The 25,052-nt window shown below is 39.0% G+C and overlaps 1 protein-coding gene across 1 annotated transcript in view; it reads left to right on the top strand.

Moving 5' to 3' along the window:
• The first annotated feature begins 14,212 nt into the window (after positions 1–14,212).
• Positions 14,213–25,052, top strand: part of CD2AP (CD2-associated protein) — a 241,900-nt gene continuing 231,060 nt past the window's right edge. Inside the window, exons 1-2 of the mRNA XM_006882125.1 lie at positions 14,213–14,243; positions 15,056–15,216. Of these exons, the coding sequence (XP_006882187.1) occupies positions 14,213–14,243; positions 15,056–15,216 (192 nt within the window). The remainder of the gene's footprint in view (positions 14,244–15,055; positions 15,217–25,052) is intronic.

Here is a 25,052-nt window from a genome sequence, read left to right as displayed (position 1 = left end):
GGTGGGGGTGGGCGGGGCGGGAGAGGGGTGCAACAATGAGTGAATGGAATTCCAAAATCTCTGTAGATGTTCACTGAAATGAAAAATAAAGAAATTAAATAAAAAAAATTAAAAAAACACGAAAAAAAAAGAAATGTGACTTATTTTTCAAGGCATTTTGATTAAAATATCACATATATACTGTAAAGTGCACAGATCACTAAGTGAACTTGGTCATGGGTCATGTAGCCAAATTAAACAAAAAATATTACTAACCCTTTGGAATCTCCTCACTTTGCACCTTGTAAATTTATATTGCTTTTTATACGGAAACTGAAGATTTAGAATATACTCTTTGTGTTTATTTCTTTTGACTAAAAAAAAATGTTTTGTTTATGGGTTTGAGCCTTGTTTGCAAAAGTCATTTATTCATTTTTACTGAGGATTGTCTTCTGTTGTGTGAATATATTACAGCTTATTGATTTGCTCTACTTTTGATAGATACTTGGATGGTTTCCAGTTTGAGTCTATTGTGAATTTTATTTCTATGAATATTCTTTGAATACATCTTTAAGTGCAATGTGTATTCATTGTGTTTGAGTAAATGCTCAATCGCAAGGAGTGATGTTTATGTGTCAGGGAACATATGCACCTATAATTTTAGTAGGTATTTCCAAGCTGCTTGACAACGTGGTAGTTGTTGTTGTGTGCCATTTCTTTGGAACTGTCTCCTTGTTGACCCTTCAGTGGGTTTTTAGAGGCTTTAAATCACAGAGAGATTGCTCATGTTTCTCCTGTGGAACCGCTGGTGGATTTGATCCATGTGTCTTTTGGTTGGCAGTGCAACTTTTTACCACTTGGCACCAAAGTTTATATTCTCAACAGTGGTGTGGGACACTTGCTGTTTGTCCACATTATTAATAGTACTTAGCATTTTATTTTTGTTTTTAATATGTTTTTGACTTCACATCACTCACTTTTTAAGTATTATTAATATTCTTGGTTTCATTATTTTTAATGGCTGTATAGTTCTTATAAATTCAGGTTATACACAGGGATTTCACTTGATGGTATGCATAGGAATCAGATTGATTACATATGTGGAAAGAACCACTGGAGAAGCTCAGTATCAGTTGTGAAAACTAGGCCAGGTGTTGATTGTGGAACAGACTACCAATTATTCATATGCAAGTTTAAGCTGAAGCTAAGAAAAATGAAATCAAATCCATGGGAAACAAAATAATGATCTTGAGTCTATCCCACCTGAATTTCAGAATCATCTCAGGAACAGGTTTGAGGCCTTAAACACCAGTGAGTGAAGACCAGATGAATTGTGGGAGGATATCAAGAGTTTCATCCAGGTAGAGTGCAAAAGGTCATGACAAAGACAGAAGAAGAAAAAAAGACCAAAATGGATGTCAGAAAGAGACTGAATATTACACTAAAGCGCCGAGAAGCCAAAGCACAGGGAAGAATTTAAGATATGAAAGAGCTGAACAGAAGATTTCAAAAGACAGTGCGGGAAGACAATGTAAAATATTACAACAAAATGTACAAGGAGCTGGAGGCAGAAAATCAAAAGGGCCGAACTCACTCAGCATTACTTAAGCTTAAGGAACTGATGAACAAATTTAAACCTCGAGTTGCTATACTTAATGATTCTTTGGGCAGAATATTATATGATCCAGGAAGTATTAAAAGATGGAAAGAGTATACAGAGTTATTGTACCACAAGGAACTGGCAGACACAGAAGAATTTCATGAAACAACATATGAGCAAGAGCCTATGGAGATGAAGAAGTTCAAGTTGCTTTGAAGGAATTGGCAAAAAATAAGGCCCCAGGAATTGATGATATACCAATTGATGTATTTGAACTAACAGACGCTGCCCTAGATATGCTCACAAAGTTGTGTCAAGAAATCTGGAGGACAACCAATTGGCCAACTGACTGGAAGAGATCTGTATTTGTTCCCCTTCCAAAGAAAGGTGACCTGACAGAGTGTGGAAATTATAGAACAATATCATTGATATTACATGCAAGCAAGATTCTGCTGAAGATTATCCAAAAACAACTGGAACAACACATCAATAGAGAACTACCAGCAGTTCAGGCTGGGATTAGCAGGGATAGTGGTACTAGGGATATTATAGCTAATGTAAGATGGACCTTGGCTGAAAGCAGAGCAATTTCTGTGTTTCTTTGATTATGCAAAGGCATTTGACTGTGTGGATCACAATAATCTGTGGCTGACTCTGAAAAGAATGGGAATCCCAGAACACTAGGTTGTGCTAATGCAAAACCTATACTTGGACCAGGAGGCAGTTGTCAGAACAGAGCAAGGAAACAGTGCATGGTTCAAAATTGGGAAGGGTGTACTCCAGGGTTGTGTCCTTTCTCTATATCTTTCCGATCTGTATTCAGAACAGATTATCTGGGAGGCTGGGCTGTATGAGGAGAAGTGAGGCATCAGGATTGGAGGAAGATTCATCAATCTGCATTATGCAGATGACACAAGCCTGCTTGCTGAAACGGAGGAGAACCTGAAGCTCTTGCTATAGAAGGTCAAAGACTGCAGTCTTCAATATGGGTTGAGGCTCAATATCAAGAAGACAGTTGGCACCACTCGGCCAATTGGCAGCATCAGGATGGATGGTGAGGAGATAGAGATTGTTAACAGCTTAAGTTTGCTTAGCTCCACAGTCAACACTCTTGGCACCAGCAGCCAGGAAATTAAAAGACGTATTGCGATGGAAAAGTCTGCTGTTAGGGACCTTGCCAAATCCTGAAGAGCAGTGGTGTCACTCTAGAGACTGAGGTGCACCTTACAAGAGGCCGTAGTCTTTGCAGTCACTTGCTATGTGTCACAGAGTTGGACAGTGACTAGAGAGGATAGAAGGAGAATTGGTTCTTTTGAGCTGTGGTGTTGGAGAAGAGTATTAAATATATCATGAACTGCTAAGACAACGAACAGGTTCGTCTTGGAGAGGCTTAAATCAGGCTGCTCCTTGGAGGCAAGGAATCTGAACCTTCGTCTGACATACATTGGACATGTTGCAAGGAGGGACCAGTCCTTGGACAAGGACATCATGCTTGGGAGGATGGATTGACAGCACAGGACAGGAAGACCCTCTATAAGGTGGATTGATTCAATGACAGTTGTATCGGAGACAGTGAAATTGGCACAGGGGATAGAGCAGGGTTTAGGGCTGTTGCATATAACAGTAACAACATAGTTATATTGTGTGGAATAGGAGTGAGCAAACTTCCTATTTAGGGAAACTTACTTTCCCCTGAAAGAACTTCTTTTTAACATTTCTTGCACGACCAGGTGTGTGATGATGAATTCCTGTTTTCACTTGTCTGAGAAAATCTTTACTCTTTAACTTTAGATTATTACTAGCAAAATTTTGCTTCACATACTTTTTTTTTAGGTTTGTGGGTTTTTAAAAAATTAGCATTTATATTCTTCTCACTTTCTTGTTGCTTAGGTGATTTCTTGTGAGGAGGCTATTATAATCCTTAGCCTTGCACACCTTCATTGCCAGATGCCATCAAGATCAAGCCTTTTTTTTTTTTTTAAGATCAAGCCTTTTTAACTTAAGTTAACTCCATGTGTTACAGAGTAAAACTCGGATTTTCAAGGCTGTGAACTTTTTAAAAGTAGACCTCCAGCCCTATCTTCCAAAGCCCTTCATTGTGGATTCTAACTGCCAATCTCTTGGTTAATAGTTGAACATTTGATGCAATACCCAGGGACAGGTAAGGGCCCCTCATCTTTTCTGTCACTAGCATTTTTGCACTAACCTTGGTGATGTCAGTTTTTAAAATTCTTTTCTTCCCCCCATTGCATTTCATTTTGGTACGCTACTCTTCACCTATCTTCAGATGCATTGATTTTGTTACTTTTTCATATCTAAATATTTCTAAGCTCTGTTAGTGGTTTTTTATTTCTAGCCTCTTTTCTTTGTTATTTCTTCATTTTCGTGTATTTGTTTATCCATTTACTCTTGAATGTCGCTTATTTTAAATTTTTTTCCCTCACATCAATCTCTTTTAAATTCTATGTTTGAGAATTTTAAGATCTATATGTCATTTCTGAATTTGGTTATGATGCTTGTTTTGTTTCTTCAGACAGTTTTACTTTCTTTTTAGTATATTATTGTTTAGATACCATCGAGTAGAGAACAACTCTTAGCAACTCAGTGAAAAACAGACCTCTATCCTAACCGACTCTCTGCCATCATCATCGTCTCTGATACACTTGAACCCATTGGCTGCAGTCACCATCCCTATCTGAGGGGTATCTCTTTCCAAGAAATTGCCTCTCCTAGCACTCACCTGAAGGATGAAAGACAAAGCTTTGCCATCCTTGCCTATAAAGAGGCCTCTGGCTGTTCTTTCCCCATATCTGCACACTCTTGGTTCGTGGGATATTCAATACTCTGCCGCAACACCACAGATCAAAGGCATCAAGTCTTCTATCATCCTTATTCATTGTCTAACTCTCAGTTGGAATAGAAAGTGATTGAAGACTATGGCCTGAAGAAAGTACACTTTAGTCTTTAAACTGACATCATTGCTCTTCACTATTTTGGAGCGGTCCCTAACAGTGACTTATCTAAAGAAATAATGTCTCCTGATCTCCTGACTGTTGGTGCCAAGAATGTTGATTGTGGATCCAAGCAAGATAAAATAATTGACAATTTTTATACTTTCTCTGTCTATTGCAATGTTGCCTATTGGCCCAGTGGTAAGGACCTATGTTATTTTCGTGTTGAGATATAATCCATAATGAAGGCTATATTCCTTGATCTTCTGGAGCAAGAGTTACAAGTCCTCCACATTTTCAGCAGGCAAGATTGTGTCGTCTGTATAATACATGTTTTTGTTAAGTCTTCCTTCAGTTCCTGATGCCGCCTTCCTCTTCATAAGGTCTGACTTCATGAATATTTGCCCAGCATATAGATTGAATATACATGGAGAAAGGATACAACTGTGACACACACCCTTCCTGATTTTAAACCATGCAGTATTCCCTTGTTCCATTCGAACAACAGCTTCTTGGTGGTCTAGGTATAGATTTCATATGAGCACAAGTTTAGTGTTTTGGGATTCTTTTCATTTTTAGCCATAGTTTGTTATGATCCACACAGCCTTTGCATATTCAATACAACACATTCTTTTTGTACTGCCTGCTTTCAGCTGACATCATTAATGATATTCCTAGTGCCAAAGCCTCTTCTAAACTTCGCTTGATTTTCTGAAAGTTGCCTGTTAAGGTACTGTTGCCAGCCATTTTTGTATGGTATCAGCAATATTTTACTTGTGTGTGATTTTAATGATATTGTTTGATAATTTCCACATTCTCTTAGATCACCTTACTAGAGAATGGGAACAAATATTTTAATCAGTCGGCCAGGCAGCTGCCCTCCAAATTTCCTGGCATAGACTGGTGAACACGTTCAGGATTGCATCTATTGGTTGAAACATGTCAATTGCCCATCTATTCCAGGTCCCAGTTTTTTCCAGTGTTTTGAATACAGCTTGAAGCCCCATTGAAATCTGTCTACATTGCATAACTTTGCTAGTAGTATGTTAAATACCAGTGGAATAGCTATCACCACAGCATATGAACCACTTTAGTATGGCAAACTGACCAGATGAGTGGTGGAGAGACTGTGAAAATGCCCTCTCTAAGGTTTTCTAGACAATAATCTTTAAGCTCTGGCACAGTAATTAAAACATTCAGCTGTTAATCAAAAGGTCAGTGGTTTAAAGGACCAGCCACTCCTCAGGAGAAAGGTGTGGCAGTCTGCTTTCATAAAGATTATGGCCTTGGAAACTTTGTGGGTCATTTCTAATCTGTCCTTATATAATAGCCATGAGTTGTTATCAACTCCATAATTTTTTAAAGTGGTTTTTTTTTTTTTTAATTTTTAAGGGAGCAGATCACTAGATATTTGCAGGGTAGATTCCAACTTGACCTTTGGGTTAAAATCTATGTGCTTGACTTGTGCCACCAGGGTTGTTGTTGTTATGTGCCATCGAGTCGCCTGCGACTCATAGCGACCCTATGTACAACAGCCCTAAACTCCGCTCTGTCCTGTGCCAATCGCACTGTCTCTGACACTCCCATCCCAATTATCCCAGTCACTGAATCAGTCCACCTCATAGAGGGCCTTCCTCTCCTGCGCCGTCCCTCCATCCTCCCAAGCATGATGTCCCTCTCTAAGGACCAGTCTCTTCTCACAACATGTCCAAAATAAGTTAGATGGAGCCTCAGAATCCTTGCCTCCAAGGAGCCACCTGGTTTAACCCTCTCCAGGACAAATCTGTTTGTTTTCCTAGCAGTCCATGGTATTCTCAATACTCTTCTCCAGCACCACAGCTCAAAGGCATCAATTCTCCTTCTGTCCTCCTTGTCCAACTCTCTGATGCGGGTAGCTTTGTAAATTATTGGGTTCCAAAGTAGAATAAATCAAGATTAAAAACACAAAGAATGAGACAGTGTGGTAGTGACTATGGGTTTGGTAACCAGCATTGTTCTCCGACGCCCCCCCGCCCCCAGTTGCTTTTGTTTCAGGTAAGCAGTTAGCTGTGTGTTTTTTGTTTTTGTTACAGTTTTGTAAGAGGAAGAAAGATGAATTGGATTATGATTAGTCCTCAGTTTCAAATCGTTAATTAGTTGTTTTTTCCCCTTATTGAAACTTGTAAAATATTAATGATGAGTATGTTATGCCCAGTAATTTAAAATCTTGTGCTTACTAGGTAGCTATTAAGTTTTAGTTTCAGCAGGTTTTTTATGGATCAGGAACAGTATTGCTACAGTCTTAGCTTGAAACATAGATATCGTTAACTCAGAATTTTTGTAGGTTAGAAATTTGGATTGGATCCTCTGTAAGGCTGTAATCTCAATGTTGGCCAGAATTGGATTATATTTTGGGGTTCTTCTGTGAGGGAAAAAATCACTTTCTAAGCTTTTGCACTTAATGGCCTGACTTTTTGTTGGCTGTTAGCCTTATACCTCACTTAATTCTTTCCCCATGAGCCTCTCCATAGACCAGCTCACAGTATAGCAACTTGTGTTTTCAAAAACAGCAAGGGAGAGAATCTTCTAGTGAGATGCACATTTATTTATTCTGTTACCTTTACCATATTCATAAATCGTATCTACACCTAAAGGGAGAGGGTTGCACAGGGATTGAATTCTAGGAGTTTGGGACCCAACAAACCACTGTAGAGTATGTCTTCCACAAAGGACATATAATGGACTGTACAGTTGATGGAGAGTTCGGCAATATATATATTTTGATGATCCCATGTTAAACAGGTAATGTGCTTCTTGAAAAATTATTTTCAAAATATCTTAAGTTATGCAGGAAATGAAATTCCCGTTAAAGTTTCTACATAGATTGCTTTGGTGACATTGTACATATTTTTCACACTGGACCACGTTTTTATTGTCTCCATTATGATTAATTTATACTATTCTTGGTTCCCTCACTGTCAGACCTTGTCATGTTTGCTCTAAATGAAATGTTGATTATTTGGTCTCACAGAAGATATTTTTAATATGAAAGGAATACAGTAACTTTAATGTTTATTTTATGAGCTAGTCCGTTACTTAATTAAAAGATGGTTATTGAGATATGACCTCCAGAACTAGTTTTTGTTGGGTGGTGGTGTTTTTTTTTTTTTTTTTACTTATTTGCAACATTTTAATTCATAATTAACAAATGACATCCTTGTTAACACAAACCAAACAACATATGAAGGGAATACATGGACATACAGCAGAACTTCAAAACTTCCTTAAGAGTTTTTAATGTTTGCTTTTAACACATGAACAATGAAGCATAAGCAGAAATTTAACCACTAATGAGTGGCAGAATTAAAACAGTTGTTCAACAGCCCAAGTGTCCATCAACAAACAAATGGATAGAGAAACTCAGGTATATTCACACAATGGAATACTACGCAACATTGAAAAACAAGGAATTCATGAAATATTACGCAAAATGGTTGACCCCGGAGGACATTATGCTGAGTAAAATATCTCATTCAAAATAGGACAAATATTGCATAGGATCACTGTTGTAAAATGGGACTGACATCAGGGCTGAAGGAGGACAGAAAAGGAGGGGAGGAATGATGTACATTGCATTGAAACAAATGAGGGAGAGAATTTTTTTAAGGGATATATGAATGGGTATTCTTGTCATTAGAGAAGTCCAGAGTGAAGGCTGCATAATGGAGTGGACTTGGGGAGGATGAACTTCATAACAATGAAAGAGTTTTTTGTTTTCTTTTCAAGGATAATAGTGAATTGAGGGGAGAAGGTGGGCAGGGAGAAATTTGCAACAATAATGACTGGAAACCCTAAGTCTCTGTAAACTTTCATTAAAACTTATTATTAATTATATCCAAATTAATAAACATTACTAACAGGCAAAAAAAAAAGATAATTTCTAATGATAAAGGATCTTTATAATATGTATACATTTATCACAATACATGTACAAAGTATTAACAGTTTAAAGTATGAAGTCTTATAAACACTTATAAGTACAGAAATGTTAAAACCACAAATCTATGCTGAGCTACTTACCCATCAATGGTTAGCTCACTAGTTCAGACTGAATATCCTCTGAAGCTCTTTTGCAAGTATACAAAAAACAAGACTAACAGATATCATCTGTTCTTTTCTCAGAAATGATAGTCTAGCAGTTCCAAATAAAGCATAAAAAATGTAACCATATCTCCAGGACTAGTTTTTGTTCAGAGTTTAAAGGATAAGTAAAGGTAATGCCGTTGTTGTTATTAGGCTTCTTGAATCAAGTATGACCCACAGCAACCCTATGAACAACAAACCTGAACTTTGCCTCAGCCTTGCCCTATCTTGTGCCATTCTCCTCATTTTTGGCACATTGAGCCCATTGCTGTAGTCACTGTGTTGATCCTTCTCGTTGATGGGCTTTCTCTTTTTGACTGACCTTCTGCCTTTTCAGGCACAATGTCTCTTTATTAAGCCAGTACTGTTATCCAACAACACAACTCAAAGGCATCTGTTCTTCTTCTGTCATCCTTATTCATTGTCCAGCTGTGTAACAAGTGATTGAAAAGACCATGACCTGAATCACATGTACCTTAGTCTTTGAAGTGACATCCTTGCTCTTTGATATCTTGTAGAGGTTCCTGATAGCAGCTTGGCCAGTCCAGTCTGTCTCCTGATCTTTTGACTGCTGATACCAGTGGTGTTGATTGTGGATCAAAGCAAGATTAAATCATTGACAGCCTCAAATCTTTCTCCATGTATCATGATGTTGCCTTTTGGCCTAGTGGTGGCCTTCAATACAGATTGCATCCCAACATCAAGAAAATAAAGGTCCTCACCACTGGGCTAAAGATGTTGGATATTTCTTACAGTCTCTGTTGGTTTAGTAGTCTGGCCTTTTGAGCTTTGTTCTATAATTTTTCCTCATTATGGCCTGGAGTCAGCTAGAATCTAGTACTACAGTATTTTTTTTCCCCCTTCTTACTCTACCTGAGCCCAGTCAGAATGGTACACCATCTAGTTTTATTGGTCTATAGATAGATGAGCCCATGTTTTGTGTGGGCATTTGGTCTTGCAGTTTGGTTTTCTCTTTAACTCTTTGGTTTCCTTATTTTGTTCTAGATGAGTAGAGGCTAGTAGTTCTATTTTAGATGGCCTCTCACGTCTTTTTGCTCAAGATGAATAGAGCCCAGTAATTGTATCTTAGATGGCTTCTCACACATATTTAAGACTTCACACACTACTTACACAACTGTGATGTTCGGATGTAAATTTTATTGACTTTGTTGTGCATTTGCTAAGGTATACTATGGTTCTAAACATTCAAACTCTGTAGTACCAGCAGACAGGAGATCAGGAGACATACTATACTGGGGAAGTCCGCAGGCAGGGGCCTCTCTTAAGTCTTGAGGATCAGTGATATTAGTTCCAAGATTTAAGGTATATCTGATTCAGGCCAGAGAGAGCTGGACAGTGAATAAGAACTGAAGAAGAGTTGATTCCTTTGCATTGTGGTGGTGGTGAACAGTACAGAATATCCCATGGGCTTCCAAAAGAACAAACAGTTATGTCTTGGAGAAAGTGCAGACAGAGTGCTCCTTGGAGGCATGCTGCTAGGAGAGACTGTTATTCCTTGGAGAGGGACATCATTCTTGGAAGGGTGGAGAGACAGGGAATGAGAGGAAGACGCTCAACCAGGTGAATTGACACAGTGTGTGCAACAGTGGGCTTGAGTGTGTCAGATTGTGGGAATGGCACAGGGTAGAACGGGGTTCACATCTGTTGTTCATAGGGTTACTGTGAGCCATTCTCGATGGCACCTAACAAAACCAAAAAATTATACTTTGTTTTTGTCTTAAGAGCCCGCCAAAATTATATCCTCATCATGTTGTTGTTGTGTGCCCTCAAGTTGGACCTGACCCATATATAGTTCACCCTCCAGAAGGTTTTCAGAGGCAATAAATAACGTGAGAAGAAATTGCCCATCCATCTCTCATGAACAACTGATGGATTCCAACCTTGTGCTAAACTCCGCTCTGTCCTGTGCCAATCGCACTGTCTCTGACACTCCCATCCCAATTATCCCAGTCACTGAATTAATCCACCTCACAGAGGGCCTTCCTCTCCTGCGCTGTCCCTCCACCCTCCCAAGCATGATATCCCTCTCGAGGGACCGTTCCCTCCTCACAACATGTTCAAAGTATGTTAGACAGAGCCTCAGAATCCTTGCCTCCAAGGAGCCACCCGGTTTAACCCTTTCCAGGACAAATCTGTTTGTTTTCCTAGCAGTCCATGGTATTCTCAATACTCTTCTCCAGCACCATAGCTCAAAGGCATCAATTCTCCTTCTATCCTCCCTGGTCATTGTCCAACTCTCTGATGCATAACAAGTGATTGGGAAGACCAAAGCCTGTATCAGACGCTCCTTAGTCTCCAGAGAGACACCATTGCTCTTCAGTACTTTGGAGAGGTCCCTAAGAGCAGACTTTCCCATGGCAATGCGCCTTTTAATTTCCTGGCTGCTGGTGCCAAGACTGTTGACTATGGAGCCAAGCAAACTAAAGCTGTGTGCAATCTCAATCTCTTCACCATCCATCCTGATGCTGCCGATTGGTCCAGTGGTGAGAAACTTTGTCTTCTTGACATTGAGCCTCAATCCATATTGTAGGCTGCAGTCCTTGACACTCTGCAGCAGGCGCTTCAGGTCCTCCTCAGTTTCAGCAAGCAGGGTTGTGTCATCCGCATAACGCAGATTGTTGATAAATCGTCCACCAATCTTGACCCCACATTTCTCCTCATAGAGCCCAGCCTCCCGGATAATCTGTTCTGCATATAGGTTGAAAAGGTCTGGAGATAGGATGCATCCCTGGCGTACGCCCTTCCCAATTTTGAACCATGCAGTGTTCCCTTGCTCTGTTCTGACAACTGCCTCCTGGTCCAAGTATAAGTTTTGCATTAAAACGATCAAGTGTTCTGGGATTCCCATTCTTCTCAGAGTCAGCCATAGTGTGTTATGATCTACACAGTCAAATGCCTTTGCATAGTCAATGAAACACAGATAGACATTCCTCTGGTATTCCCTGTTTTCAACCAAGATCCATCTAACATCAGCTACAATATCTCTAGCACCATGACCCCTTCTAAACCCAGCCTGGACTTCTGGTAGTTCTCTGTTGATATGCTGTTCCAGTCGTTTTTTGGATAATCTTCAGTAAAATCTTGCTTGCATGTGAAATCAGTGAGATTGTTCTGTAGTTTCCACATTCTGTTGGGTCACCTTTCTTTGGGATAGAAAAACCGCGTGACCTAATCATATATTCCTTTTAAAACAGTTCTCTCCTTAATCTGTTTCAATGCAGTATACATAATTTATCCTATCTTTCTTAGTCTCCTCCCAACCCTGATGTCAGTCCGGTTTTACAGCAGTGGCACTATACAGTATTTGTCCTTCTGTGACTGAGATATTTCAATCAGCATAATGTCCTTGAGGGTCACCCATTTTGAATAATATTACATGAGTTCCTTGTTTTTCAGTGCAGCGTAGTATTCCATTGTGTGAATACACCACTGCTTCTCTATCCATTTGTTGATGGGCACTTAGGTTATTTGTACTCTTTGCTATTGTGAACAAAAGTAAACATGGGTGTGCATATAGCTGCCTGGGTGACGGTTATTGTTTCTTTGGGGTATATTCCCAGTAGTGGAATTGCTGGATCAAATGGTATTTCTATTTGCAACTTCTGAGAAAACGCCATACTGCCTTCCATAGTGGTTGCACCATTTTACACTCCCACCAACAGTGAATAAGAGTTCCAGTTTCTTCACAACCTCGCCAGCATTTGTTTTCTGTTGTCACCAGATTGTATATATTATAGCATTTGCCAATAATTGCCACTGAATCTTATGTATTTTTTAGTATCATCCTTTACTTTGGTTGGGTTCACAAGTGTATATATAGTTTAGGGAGCAATTTCCTCTTCCCCTCCCATTGTTGTGCCCCAAATCCAGTTCCCCTGAAGTCACCAAGTAGCCAACACCAATGCAAGGGCAAGAGGGAATTTATTTCAGATTCGAATCCGGGCCGCGCTCCAATCCATGCCAATATAGCAGGGAAAATGGCCGCGGTCTCGATTCTGGGCTGTCCCGCCTATTTAAAGGGGAAAACCTGCGAAAACAGGGCGATACAGGATTGGCTGATTCAAAGGAAGGGCGCGAAAACAGGGCAGTACTGGATTGGCTGATGTTTGGGTGGGGGCTCTTTTCCCCCTTCCCCCACGGCTTTCAATTTACTGCTCTAGAGGTTTATACATTTTAAAATGACCTAGAGGCTTATACATTTTAAAATGACGTATTGGTTACAAAATGGAGTCTTTCACCATCTCTGGTAATCTCCAAAGAATACTGGTTTTTATATGTTTCATTTTCTTCCTCCTTCTAAAAATGATACAATACAGTATTGATTCTTTGGTGCGTGACTTATTTTATTCAGCATGTTATTTACCAGATTCATCTGTATAATTCTTAAGATTCGTCATCATTCTTTATAGCTGCAGAATATACCATTGTATGTGTATATGTGTATTACATTTAGTTATTCATTCATCCATTGGTCGGCACTTAAGTTTCTTCCATCTTTCTACTATTGTGACTAATGCTGCAATAGAAATAAGACCATTACATATGTACATTAGTACCATAGCTATTAGAGCTTGAGTAGATTAGAAGTGAAGAGGATGGCATAGGATTGGACAGGGTTTACTGTTCATAGGGTTGCTATGGGTTAAAAACCAGCTTGATAGCACCTTACAACATTTTGCTTTTTAAGATACGTGTATCTTAGAAGTGGGATTGCTAGACCATAGATTATTTCTATTTCTAGCTTTTTAATGAACTCATCTCAATTCAACTTTTTGCCCTTGAATCTGAAGTGATTTATAACAAATTGTCCAGTGGGTTTTTGAGAGGCTGTAAATTGCCCAGGAGATTGCTCATCTTTCTCCTGTGTGGCTCTATGGATTCAAACCCCCAGAGAGAGCAGACCCATTTTTGGGTTAGCAGTGTAATTCCCTACTCAATACACCACCAGACTACTTCTCCTTTTTTATGTTCTGTGTAATTTTCCACAGAGGTTGTACCATTTTACAGTCTTGCCAGTGATGGATAAGGGTTCCAGTCACCCCACAACATTACCAGCATCTATTATTTTTTTTAAACTAAGTGGAATTTTTGCAGAAGCTAAACAATATTATGAGGATTTTTTTAAATTTGTTGCCCATTTGAATGTCTTCTTGGTGAAGTATCGTTGATACTCTTTACCCATTTTAAAATTAGATGGTTTGCCCATTTTTGTTGTTAAAGGCTTATATATTTTATTTATATTTTATACAGAATTCTTTTTATTGATGTACTTTTCCATTCATCTTGATTCAACGTGTTTTTCTTAATGCTGCTTCCATGTGAAGGAGCATCCTTGCGTTCCTTCCTGTCAGCTGACAGAACAGTGGAGCAGCCAACACACAAAACTATTGTTTGTGTGTGACTGAAGACCAGGATGATTTTATAACATCATGGGCATTTCACATCCATGCAGTAGGAATTCAGACTCTGCACCAGGTGCTTTTCCTGCTACCTCTTCTCCTCTTCTGGAGAGAGATGAAGGAGATCCTTTGTGAGAGGCATGTTGGCATTCGGAGGTCACTGCCAGAAAGGTTGGGTTTAAATATTTTAGAGATCAACGTCTTACATCATTCCCAAAGACTTTCCCCCCAATATATAGGTTCTCTTTTTACTCTTTTGCTAACATTTATTGATAAACATAAATGTTTACTTTTTATTAGGGTCTAGTCTTTGAATGTTTCCTTTGCTTGTGTATTTGTGGTTTATTGCACTATGACGAAAAGAATAGGTCCCATAATCATGTCCCTGTATCATCTCCTAGAAATTTGATTCATTTTGAGTTAGTATGCATCTTTCTTATCTGCAAAGGTTTATGCCATGACGGTTATTTAAATCCTCATTTAAGAGATTTTGAATTTTGTTCAAAATCAGCTATCAATAGGTGGGTGGGTTTACTTCTGGATTTTCTATTCTGTACCATTGGTCAGTGTGTCTGTCATTGAACCAACCATATCGTTTTGGTAACTGTGACTGTATGTTTTGGGATGGCAGTGTCTGAAACCTCTTGGTTTGTTATTCTTCAGTATTGCTTTGGCTATTTGAGATTTCTTTCCATATGTAGTTAGAGATATAATTTTCCATTTCAGTAAAGTTGTTGGATTTGGATCAGGTTTATGATGTATCTCCAAGTCACTTTCAGTGTATTGTGCTTTATTTATGCTAAGGGAACCAAGAAGCTCACTGTGATGTATTTTGGCTATTTTTACTCCTGGGACAAGATTTCATGACATCTTTATGATAGTAGTTATTCTGGCTATGTAAGATTCCTTAGTTTTAAGTTTGTTGGTATGCTTTTTAGTATTTTGTGAATGAGATTTTGTGCAATGTTTTTTCTTTTGTCTAGTTGACTATATTGTGGAATATGACTATGATGCTGTCCATGACGATGAATTGACTATTCGAGTTGGGGAAATCATCAGGAATGTGAAAAAACTACAGGAGGAAGGATGGCTAGAAGGAGAACTAAATGGGAGAAGAGGAATGTTCCCGGATAATTTTGTTAAGGTGTGTATTCTCAGTTAAATTTCTAATTAAATGTTTTATAAAATTTAAGCATTTGTTAAGAAATACATTTTTTTAAATGAATATGTTTTAAGTACATTGTTACACTGCAGAATATGTGTGCATATGAGAGAGTTAATTACCACCACAATATATAAAACTATTATTGCTTCATGTCCTGGTAGATAGTACCACTGTGTGTGTCTGGCCACCTGACAACATTGTATTAGATGGAGAAAAGATTGAAGTAGTTAATAAATTCATCTCACTTGGATCCCTACTCAACATTCTTGACACCAGTAGTCAGGAAATAAAAGACAAGTTGCATTAGGAAAGTTTGCTCTCAGGCTCCTATCTAGAGTGTTAAAGAAGAATGATGTCAGTCTAGAGACTAAGGTGTGACTGATCCCGGCCATGGTCTTCTCAGTTGCTTACTATTAATCTGAGAGCTAGACCATGACAGAAGAATCGATGCCTTTGAGCTGTGATGCTAGAGAAGAGTATTGAGCTTTTCTCCAGCATGGACTGCCATAACAGGTCTGTCCTGGAGAGAGTGGAACCATGTTGCTCCTTGAAGGGAAAAATTTTGAAACTCAGTCTCAGTCCCTTTGGCCATGTTTCCAGGTGGGATCAGGCCTTGGGGAAGGACATCATGCTCGGAGGATCTTTTGATGCTTCTTGTGTTACTGGGTAGTTTTTCTGTGTAGTCCTTAAGTATTACATCTCGAGAGTTGCTCCCTCACCCCTTTATTTCTTTTAGCTTCAGAAATGACAGTTGGGTTCTTACTTTTTAGTTTTCCAGCTCTAGGTCTTTGCACATTTCATTATAATACTTTGCTTCAACTTCTTGTGTTAGCCTTTAAAATTTTGTGTTCAGTTCTCATACTGCCTTTTCTTGCTTTTGCTGCTTTAGTTTTCTGTCCATTCTAGGGCAAGTTTTAGAGTTCTTTTAGACATCCAGTTCAATATTTTCTTTCTTTTCAATGGCTTTTTATTCTCTTAATATATGATGTCTTTGAAGCCATCCCACAACTGGTTTGGTTTTCAGTCAATGTTCATTACATGAATTCTATTCTAAAAATGATTCTAAATTCCGTTACATTAAATTGAAGGTCATATTTTGCATCTCATAGATTTGCTTTTTGTTTTAATTTTGTTGAGCTTCAGTTTGAGCTTGCATACAGATAATCAGTCAATGGTCTGTTACATAGCTGACTCCAGCTTTGTTCTGATTGGTGATAAAGAATTTCTCCACTGTCTCTTTCATCAGTTGTAGCAGTTTGATTCTTGTGTATTCAATCAGACAAGATCCATGTGGAGATTGTTGTTGTTGTTAAATGCTGTTCAGTTGAGTATGATTCACAGTGACCCTATGAACAACTGATCTAAACCATGTTCTACCCTGTGCCATTCTTCTCGTCTCTGATATATTTGATCCAGTTGTAGCCGCCATCTCATTGAGTGTCTTTCTCTCCTTCATTGGCCCTTTACTTCTCCAAGCATGATGTTGTTTTCCAAAGAATAGTACCTTCTAACATGCCATAGTCTGAGAGACAAAGCTTCACCATCCTTGCCTCTAAGGAACACTCAGGGTGGACTTTGTCCAAGACATACCTGTTTGTCCTTTTGACAGCCACAACATTTTTGTTCTTTTAGAAAAGGTATTTCAGTGAATAATTCTTTCAAGTAAACTGTGGCCTTATTTCTGTTTCCAAAACCATAGTTTCCAATTGGTCTCCAACTTTTGTATTCTGTCCATTAATAATTTTTAATATATCTTGATTGCATGTTCATGCATCAGTTTCGGACTGCAGAAGCTGGTAGATATGCCTAATTTATATAGCATTGGCTTTAGTGTTAGTGCATACATTTGAATTTTGTTGTTTTTGTGTACTATTGGATTGGAACCAACCCATAGCCAACCCTCGAGCTGGTTTTCAGAAGTAGTAAATCACCGGGGAGGAAATTCCCCTCTTTCTCCCATGGAGCAACTGGTGGATTCGAATCATATGCCCTTGGGATTTCAGCACAATTCCTTACCTTTAAGCCACCAGAGCTCCCTAAATTTGAATTATAAACACATTAAAAAGTCTTTTTATATGTGCATGGATATTTTTCTATTACTGACAACATTGTACTTATACTGAGAGACGTTAGTAGTTTAGTTCATTGTCATGTACCAGTGATAACTTGATGTGATTAATGATTATGTACAATATTAACATTAAAGGGAATTGGATCATAGTTCCTTCCTATTATTGCAACTGGTTGATAAAGCTGTAATTATTTAAAAGTAAAATATTATTAAAAAAGTTAAAGCAATGTTGTTGTTGTTGTTATGTGCCGTCGAGTCGCCTGCGACTCATAGCGACCCTATGTACAACAGCGGTAAACTCTGCTCTTTCTGGGCCATTCTCACTGTCTCTGACGCTCCTATCCTGATTATCCCAGGCACTGAATCAATCCACCTCATAGAGGGCCTTCCCCTCTTGCTCTGTCCCTCCACCCTCCCAAGCATGATGTCCTTCTCCAAGGACCGGTCTCTCCTTACAACATGTCCAAAGTATGTTAGACGGAGCCTCAGAATCCTTGCCTCCAAGGAGCCACCCGGTTTAACCCTTTCCAGAACTAATCTGTTTGTTTTCCTAGCAGTCCATGGTATTCTCAGTACTCTTCTCTAGCACCACAGCTCAAAGGCATCAATTCTCCTTCTATCCTCCTTGGTCATTGTCCAACTCTCTAATGCATAACAAGTGATTGTGAAATAGCAGTAGATAATCTACACATTAGTATTTATTATCTTAAGTATTGTAGTCCCCTGTCCTCTTGAATAGAACAACCTGTCTTATGCAGATAATAGAAATTTGCATGATGAAAATGAAATCTCCCTGTTGTAGATCAAGGACTAAAGCTCTCAATATGGATTGCATTTCACCATGAAGTACACAGAAATCCTTAACACAGGACCAATAGGCAACATCATACTAAATTGAGAAAAGATTGGAGTTGTCAATGATTTCATCTTACTTGGATCCACAGTCAGCACCCTTGGTGCCAGCAGTCAAGACATCCAAGGACGAATTGCTTTGAGAAAACTACTTTCTGGGATAAAGAGCAAGGATATTAATTTAAAGAGTAAGGTGCACCTGATCTAAATCATAGTGTCTTTAAGCTTCTTGCTATGTGTCTGAAAGTTGGACAGTAACTAAAGATGACTGAAAAAAGAATTGTTATCTTTGTGTTGTGGTAGAAGAAAAGTATTAAATATCCCTTGGGCTGCCATAAATACAAATAGGTCTATCCTGGAGAAAGAATGCTCCTTGGAGGCAAGGTTGGCGAAACTCCATCTCACATACTTTTGACATACTTAAGGAGGGTGTAATCCTTGGAGGTCATTGTATTTGTAAAGGTGGAGGGTCAGGCTAAGAGTGGTAGATCCTTCATGAGACAGATTGACACATTGAATTTAACAGTATGTGGACTTGAGTGTATAGCTAAGGATAGGTAAATGTTGTCTGTAAACACAGAATAGCCAGAAACATAATATGCCTATGTTTTATTGACAGCAAAGACTGTGTGGTTTTAATTAATTTGGATAGTGTTATGAAGAATGGAAATTTTGAAAGCTTAATTTTTCTCAAATGGAACTTGTACATAGTCCAAGAAGTAGTGGTTTGAAGAGAACATGGGAAATAGTGAATTAAAAATCAAGAAAGATGCGTATCAGGCATATATCTTTTCTCCATAGTTTTGTAGTCTTTATGATGAACTAAGACTGAGTGAGAAGCTAGGGGGACATCAGTATGGAAGGAAAACTCATTAACAACCGGTGATGTGCAGATGGTGTAATTTTGCTTGCTGAAAGTTAAAAGGACATGAAGTATTTAATAATGAAGATCAAAGACGATGTGGATTTCAGTATGGAAAACCCCACCCTAAAGAAAAAAAAATCCTCATACAGGTCCAATAAGCGGTATCATGATACACAGAGTAAAGACTGAAGTTTCAAGGATTTGATTTTACTAGTATCCACAATCACCATCCATGAAAGCAGCAGTAAAAAATCTAATATATAATTGCCTTGGACAAATTGCTCCCAGAGCGCTTTTTAAAGCTCTAAAGAACAGAGAAGTCACCTTTAGAACTAAAACACACCTGACTCGCTTTGGTACTTTCAGTCATATTATATAAATGCAGAAACTAGACACTGAATAAGGAAGCCCAAGGAAGAACTCATAATTTTGAAATTTGATGTTGAATATTTAATATACCATTGACTGCCAGAAAAATGCGTGACTCTGTCTTCAGAGAAGTACACCTGAAATATTTCTTAGAAGCAAAGATAGCAAGACTTTCTCTTAAATGCTTTGGACACAATATCAGAAGGGTCTAGTCCTTGGAGAATTACTTCATACTTGGTATTATAGGTGCCTGTTATTTGGTACACAACAGCTACATAGCTATGAATTTCATTCTCAACAAGGTGGACTGACATAGTGACTCACAGCAGGTTTAACATCACCAAAATGGCAAAGGATCAGGTAGAGCTTTAATTCTTCTGTGCAAAGGGTTTCTGTGAGTGGAAGCCAACTGCTTGACATCTACTATAGATATGCACGTATGTTCAAGTCTACTTTGTTCAGAAAAAATTAAATTGACTTTGACTTGGCACTACCTGCCATCTGATTTCTGAGAATGTAAGTCTTTATGGAAAAAGTTTGCCCAACTTTCTTCCAAAGAGCAGCTAGTGGTTTTGAATCTCTGACTTTATTTTGTGAATGAAATGGTTTTTTAAATATTAATTTGTGTATAAAATTTGTATACATTGTATTTTTAGTTAATGTATATTGTGTTTCCCATATTCCTTCATTCACATTGTATTTCACATGATCATTCCCATATACTGTTTTATAGAGCTAAAAATGTTTGATCTATGCCCACTCTGACTTCATCTTTTAAGGTCCCCCTTGGATCTTTCTTAATTCCTTCACCCCCTCCCACCAAACTCTTTGATCCCGTGATTTTCCCTCTCACCACCCTTAGTCCCTTTTCCCTTTCCCTTCTTTCTTTGGATTTTTAGTTTTGGTTTTTTTTTTTCCAACCCACAATGCCATGTGGCAGATAGTGGACTAAGTTTATTCTTATGTACAGAAAAGTGAGAGCATACATCAGCCCAATTAGTGGCAAGTTCTTTATCCTTGACCTTCTCCAGCTTGGTGATGTGGGTCATTGACTTGGGCCCCAGGAGGTTGCCTCTCCTGTGTCAGCAGATCTCATCATACCCTTCATTTTAATTGGTCCTGATGGCTTCCACCAGCTTTGCCAGAGCACCTTTGTGTTCCCTAGAGGGGAAAATGCAGGTACAGGCTTATGGTGCAAGTGAAGGAAGATCTTCACTTTGCACTAAAGTTATAACTCTTGCCTCAGATATGGCATGGCCACATGGTTTATTCAGGTGAAGAAATTCTGAACTATCACTGGCAATCCCTTTGGACTTTTTTATACACATATTACTAGTTAACTTTCTATTTGTATTATAATGTTCTTATGCAGTATTTGTTCTTATGAAAATGAGGTCACTCAGCATAATGCTCTCTATCCACATTGTGGTGTTAGCCTAAAAGTTGTCTAAAGCTGGCTTTTTTTTAGTCATTATAGTTAGCTACTTCTGGGCTCCAGCTACCTTAACAGCAGAAATATGATCTTGCAAATCGTCAACAACTGTAGGACTAGGATAAGAGAAAGAGTGCTTCCATACTGATGAGCAAGACTTGAGGCAAACAAGACTTGTTTGTGGCAGGACCCTGCTAAGAGTAAGACCTTGGTGGTAGACTGTGGCATTGCTGTGGACAAATGGTAGCAAAATGTGACCTGAGGCTTCTCGAATTTGTGCTGGTTGCAGTAAAAGGTTTTTGCTGTTCTTCCCAGCTGTTGGAAAGAGAAGCTGACATAACTACTCAGAGGCAAACCTTGCTGAATGGTTTGGATTTGTCTGCATAGCTGAAACTGGAGCCTGGATTTACTGAGGAATTGTGCCTTTGTACTGTTTCCATAAAACTTGGATTGCCATTGGGTGATTTTCTTTGCCTTCTCCATTTATTTCTCTAGTAAACTCCATTCTCAGTGCCACAACTGTGAGTCTATGAGTTAACAATGAATAAATGAACCTCTTGCTGCTGGTGGGGCTCTGGAGGCACCATGGAGCTGGGCTACTGCTCTGAGGCAGTGAAGAGCTGTGCTATTCTTTCTCCCTCTGGCTCTTTTAGAGGGATGCTCTTGGCCCTGCACTGCCATGTGCTGTATCTCCTCGTTAGGTATCCATGCAATATAGTATTTTACAAAATCATTGCTCATAAGTCTTGCACTGCGGACTTTATTCCTTTATGTGAATGTACAGCAATCTCTTAGTCATGGACATTTGGGTTATTTCCATTTTCTTGCCTATTGTGAATAATGCATCTGTGAACATCATTGTAGAAATCTCCATTTGTGTCTGAGTTCTATTTACCTTGAGGTATAGTCCTAGGAAAATTAAATCAAGTCCATAGGAACCCAAATTTGATCTTAAGTCTGTCCCACTCGAATTTCAAAACCATCTCTGGAACAGATTTGAGGCCTTGAGTACCAATGAGCATAGACCAAATGAGCGTAGACCAAATGAGCTCTGGGAGGATATCAAGAAAATTGTCCATGAAGAATGCAAAAGATACTACAAAGGCTGAAAAAAAAAGAAAGACCAAGATGGATGTCAGATGAGACTGAATATTATATTAGAGCCCCGAGAAGCCAAAGCTAAAGGAAGAAACCAAGAAATCAAAGAGCTAAACAGAAAATTTCAAAAGACAGCCCAGGACGACAAAGCAAGATACTTTAATGAAATGTGCAGAGAGTTGGAGTCAGAAAATCAAAAGGGCCGAACTCGCTCAGCGTTTCTTAAGCTGAAGGAGATGAAAAACAAATTCAAGCCACGGGTGGCAATATTTAAGGATACTTTGGGTAGAATGTTAAATGATCCAGGAAGTATCAAGAGAAGATGGAAGGGATACACAGAATCACTGTATCAGAAGGAATTGGCTGACACAGAAGAATTTCATGAAATGACATATGAGCAGGAGCCTATGGTGATGAAGGAGGAAGTTCAAATTGCTCTGAAGGAATTGGCAAAAAAACAAGGCTCCAGGAGTCGACGGCATACCAATTGACATATTTCAACAGACAGACACTGGCCTGGATGTGCTGACTAGGTTGTGCCAAGAAATCTGGAGAACAGCCAGCTGGCCAACTGATTGGAAAAGATTGATATTTGTTCCCATTCCAAAGAAAGGTGACCCAACAGAGTGCAGAAATTATCGAACAATTTCATTAATATCACATGTAAGCAAGATTTTGCTGAAAATTAGCCAAAAATGTTTGGAACAATATGTCAACAGAGAACTGCCAGATGTGCAGGCTGGATTTAGAAGAGGTCGTGGTACTAGGGATATTATAGCCTAATGCTAGATGGATCTTGGCAGAAAGCAGAGAATACCAGAAGAATGTCTATCTTTGCTTCATTGACTATGCAAAGGCTTTTGACTGTGTGGATCACAACAAGCTGTGGCTGACTCTTAGAAGAATGGGAATCCCAGAACATTTGATTGTGCTAATGAAAAACTTACACTTGGACCAAGAGGCAGCCATCAGAACAGAGCAAGGAGACGCTATATGGTTCTTAATCAAGAAGGGGGTTGGTCAGGGATGTATTTTGTCTCCATACCTTTTCAATTTGTATGCAGAACAGATCATCCAAGATGCTGGGCTGTACGAGGAGGAATGTGGCATCAGGATTGGTGGAATAGTCATCAACAACCATGTTATGTGATGACACAACCCTGCTTGCTGAAACCAAGGAGGATCTGAAGCATTTGGTGCAGAAGGTCAAGGACTGCAACCTTCAGTATGGATTGAAGCTCAGCATCCAGAAAACAAAGATCATCACCACTGGGCCAATTGGCAGCATCAGTATGGATGGTGAAGAGATTGTGATAGTTAACAGTTTTAGTTTACTTGGCGCCACAGTCAACACTTTTGGAAACAGCAGCCAGGAAATCAAGAGACGAATTGCATTGGGAAAGTCAGCTGTGAGGGACCTCTCAAGAGTGCTGAAGAGCAATGGCGTCAGATTGGAGACTAAGGTGCACCTGATCTGGGCTGTCCTCTTCACTATTATGTGCTATGCATCAGAGAGTTGGACAGTGAATAGGGTTGATAGAAAGAGAATTGATGCCTTTGAACTGTGGTGCTGGAGAAGAGTATTGAATATACCATGGACTGCTAGGAGAACAAACAGGTTTGTCCTGGAGAGGTTGAAGCCGGAAGGCTCTTTGTAGTGAAGGATTCTGAACCTACATCTGACATATTTTGGGCATGTTGCAAGAATGACAGGTCCTTGGAGAGGGACATCATGTTTGGCAGAGTGGAGGGGCGGCGAAGGAGAGGAAGACCTTCAATGAGATGGATTGATTCTGTGACTGGAGCAGTGGGAATAAGTGCGTTTGAAGTGGCTAGGTTGGCACAGGATAGAAGAGCGTTTCGAGCTCTTGTACATAGTGTCGCTATGAGTGGCAAGCGACTTGATGGCACATATAACAACAACAACAGTCCTCGCAGTGGAATAGCTGGGTCATATGGAATTTCTATATCCGGCTTTTTGAGGAAATGCCAAACTTGCCTTCCTTAGTGATTGTTCCATTTTTACAATCCTACCAGCAGGACATAAGAATTCCAGTGTCTCCATATCCTCTTCAACATTTATTACTTGCTTGCTTGCTGTCCTCTTAAACTTTACCACTGCTGCTGGACAGAGATGAGTTATCATTTGATTTTGATTTGCCACTCTTACTGCCAGTGATTTTGAGCATTTCTTCATGTGTCTGTTGGCCATCTGCATTACTTCCTTTGTGAAGTCTCCTTGTCTTGACCATTTTGTGATTGAGATTGTTAGTTTTCCTTGTAGAGGCCCTGTAGTATTCTGTAAAATTTCATTATAAGACCCTGGTCTGAGATGCTGAATGTTTTTTCCTAGTCGGTAGGTTTTCTTTTCACCCTGGTGGAAAAAGTTTTTGATGCACACAGGAACTTAATTTTATTCATCAGTGTTATCCTCTCTTGTTTGTGCATGTTTTGTTTTTTTATTTTCAAAATTACTAATGCAGCTAAGCATCTTTTCACACATGTATTTCCCTGTAAGCCAGCTAACATCACTGATACAAAGTCATCAAATTGCTGCCTACAGTTGAACCCTCCACTGGGTTTCTAAAATTTTTTTTCTTGTGCAGAGTTTCTTCATATATTTTTGCTCACTTTTTCATTTTTGGTCTTTTTTCCTCAGAGGCTTGAGATAATTCTTAGAGTACTTGGAATATCAATCATTTTTCTTTATTCTGCTTTCTTTTTGTTTTATCTTTTTAGAGAGCTTTTTGGTACCTTGTCTGTCTAAGTAGAACCTCACTGCAGTAAATGTTTGATGATATTCTTAATTTTTAAAATTAGTTTTAGTTTTTTAAATACAATATTATCAAATCTTATAGGTGGGTTTTTTTTTTGGGTTGGTGTTTTAATCTACTGTGAAATAGGCTTTGAATTCTGCCTTGAGAAGAATTTTGAGCTTAGAAGAAGGTAGGCTCATGTGATATTAGGTGTTGCGAGCTACCATGAAAACCACTGCAGATAAGTAGATTCTGATTCATAATGAATGACCCTATGGACAGAGCAGCACTGTGATGTGGAGTTTCCAACACTGTCACTCTCTATGCAATCAGCCTTCCACATCTTTTCTTCTACAAAGCTGCTAGTGGATC

Source organism: Elephantulus edwardii, unplaced genomic scaffold (assembly GCF_000299155.1).
Source record: "Elephantulus edwardii isolate Elephantulus edwardi_28Jun2011 unplaced genomic scaffold, EleEdw1.0 scaffold00017, whole genome shotgun sequence".
NCBI classification, from domain to species: domain Eukaryota; kingdom Metazoa; phylum Chordata; class Mammalia; order Macroscelidea; family Macroscelididae; genus Elephantulus; species Elephantulus edwardii.
Note: the sequence above shows the minus strand (reverse complement) of the source record. Positions and strands in the feature narration are given on the sequence as shown.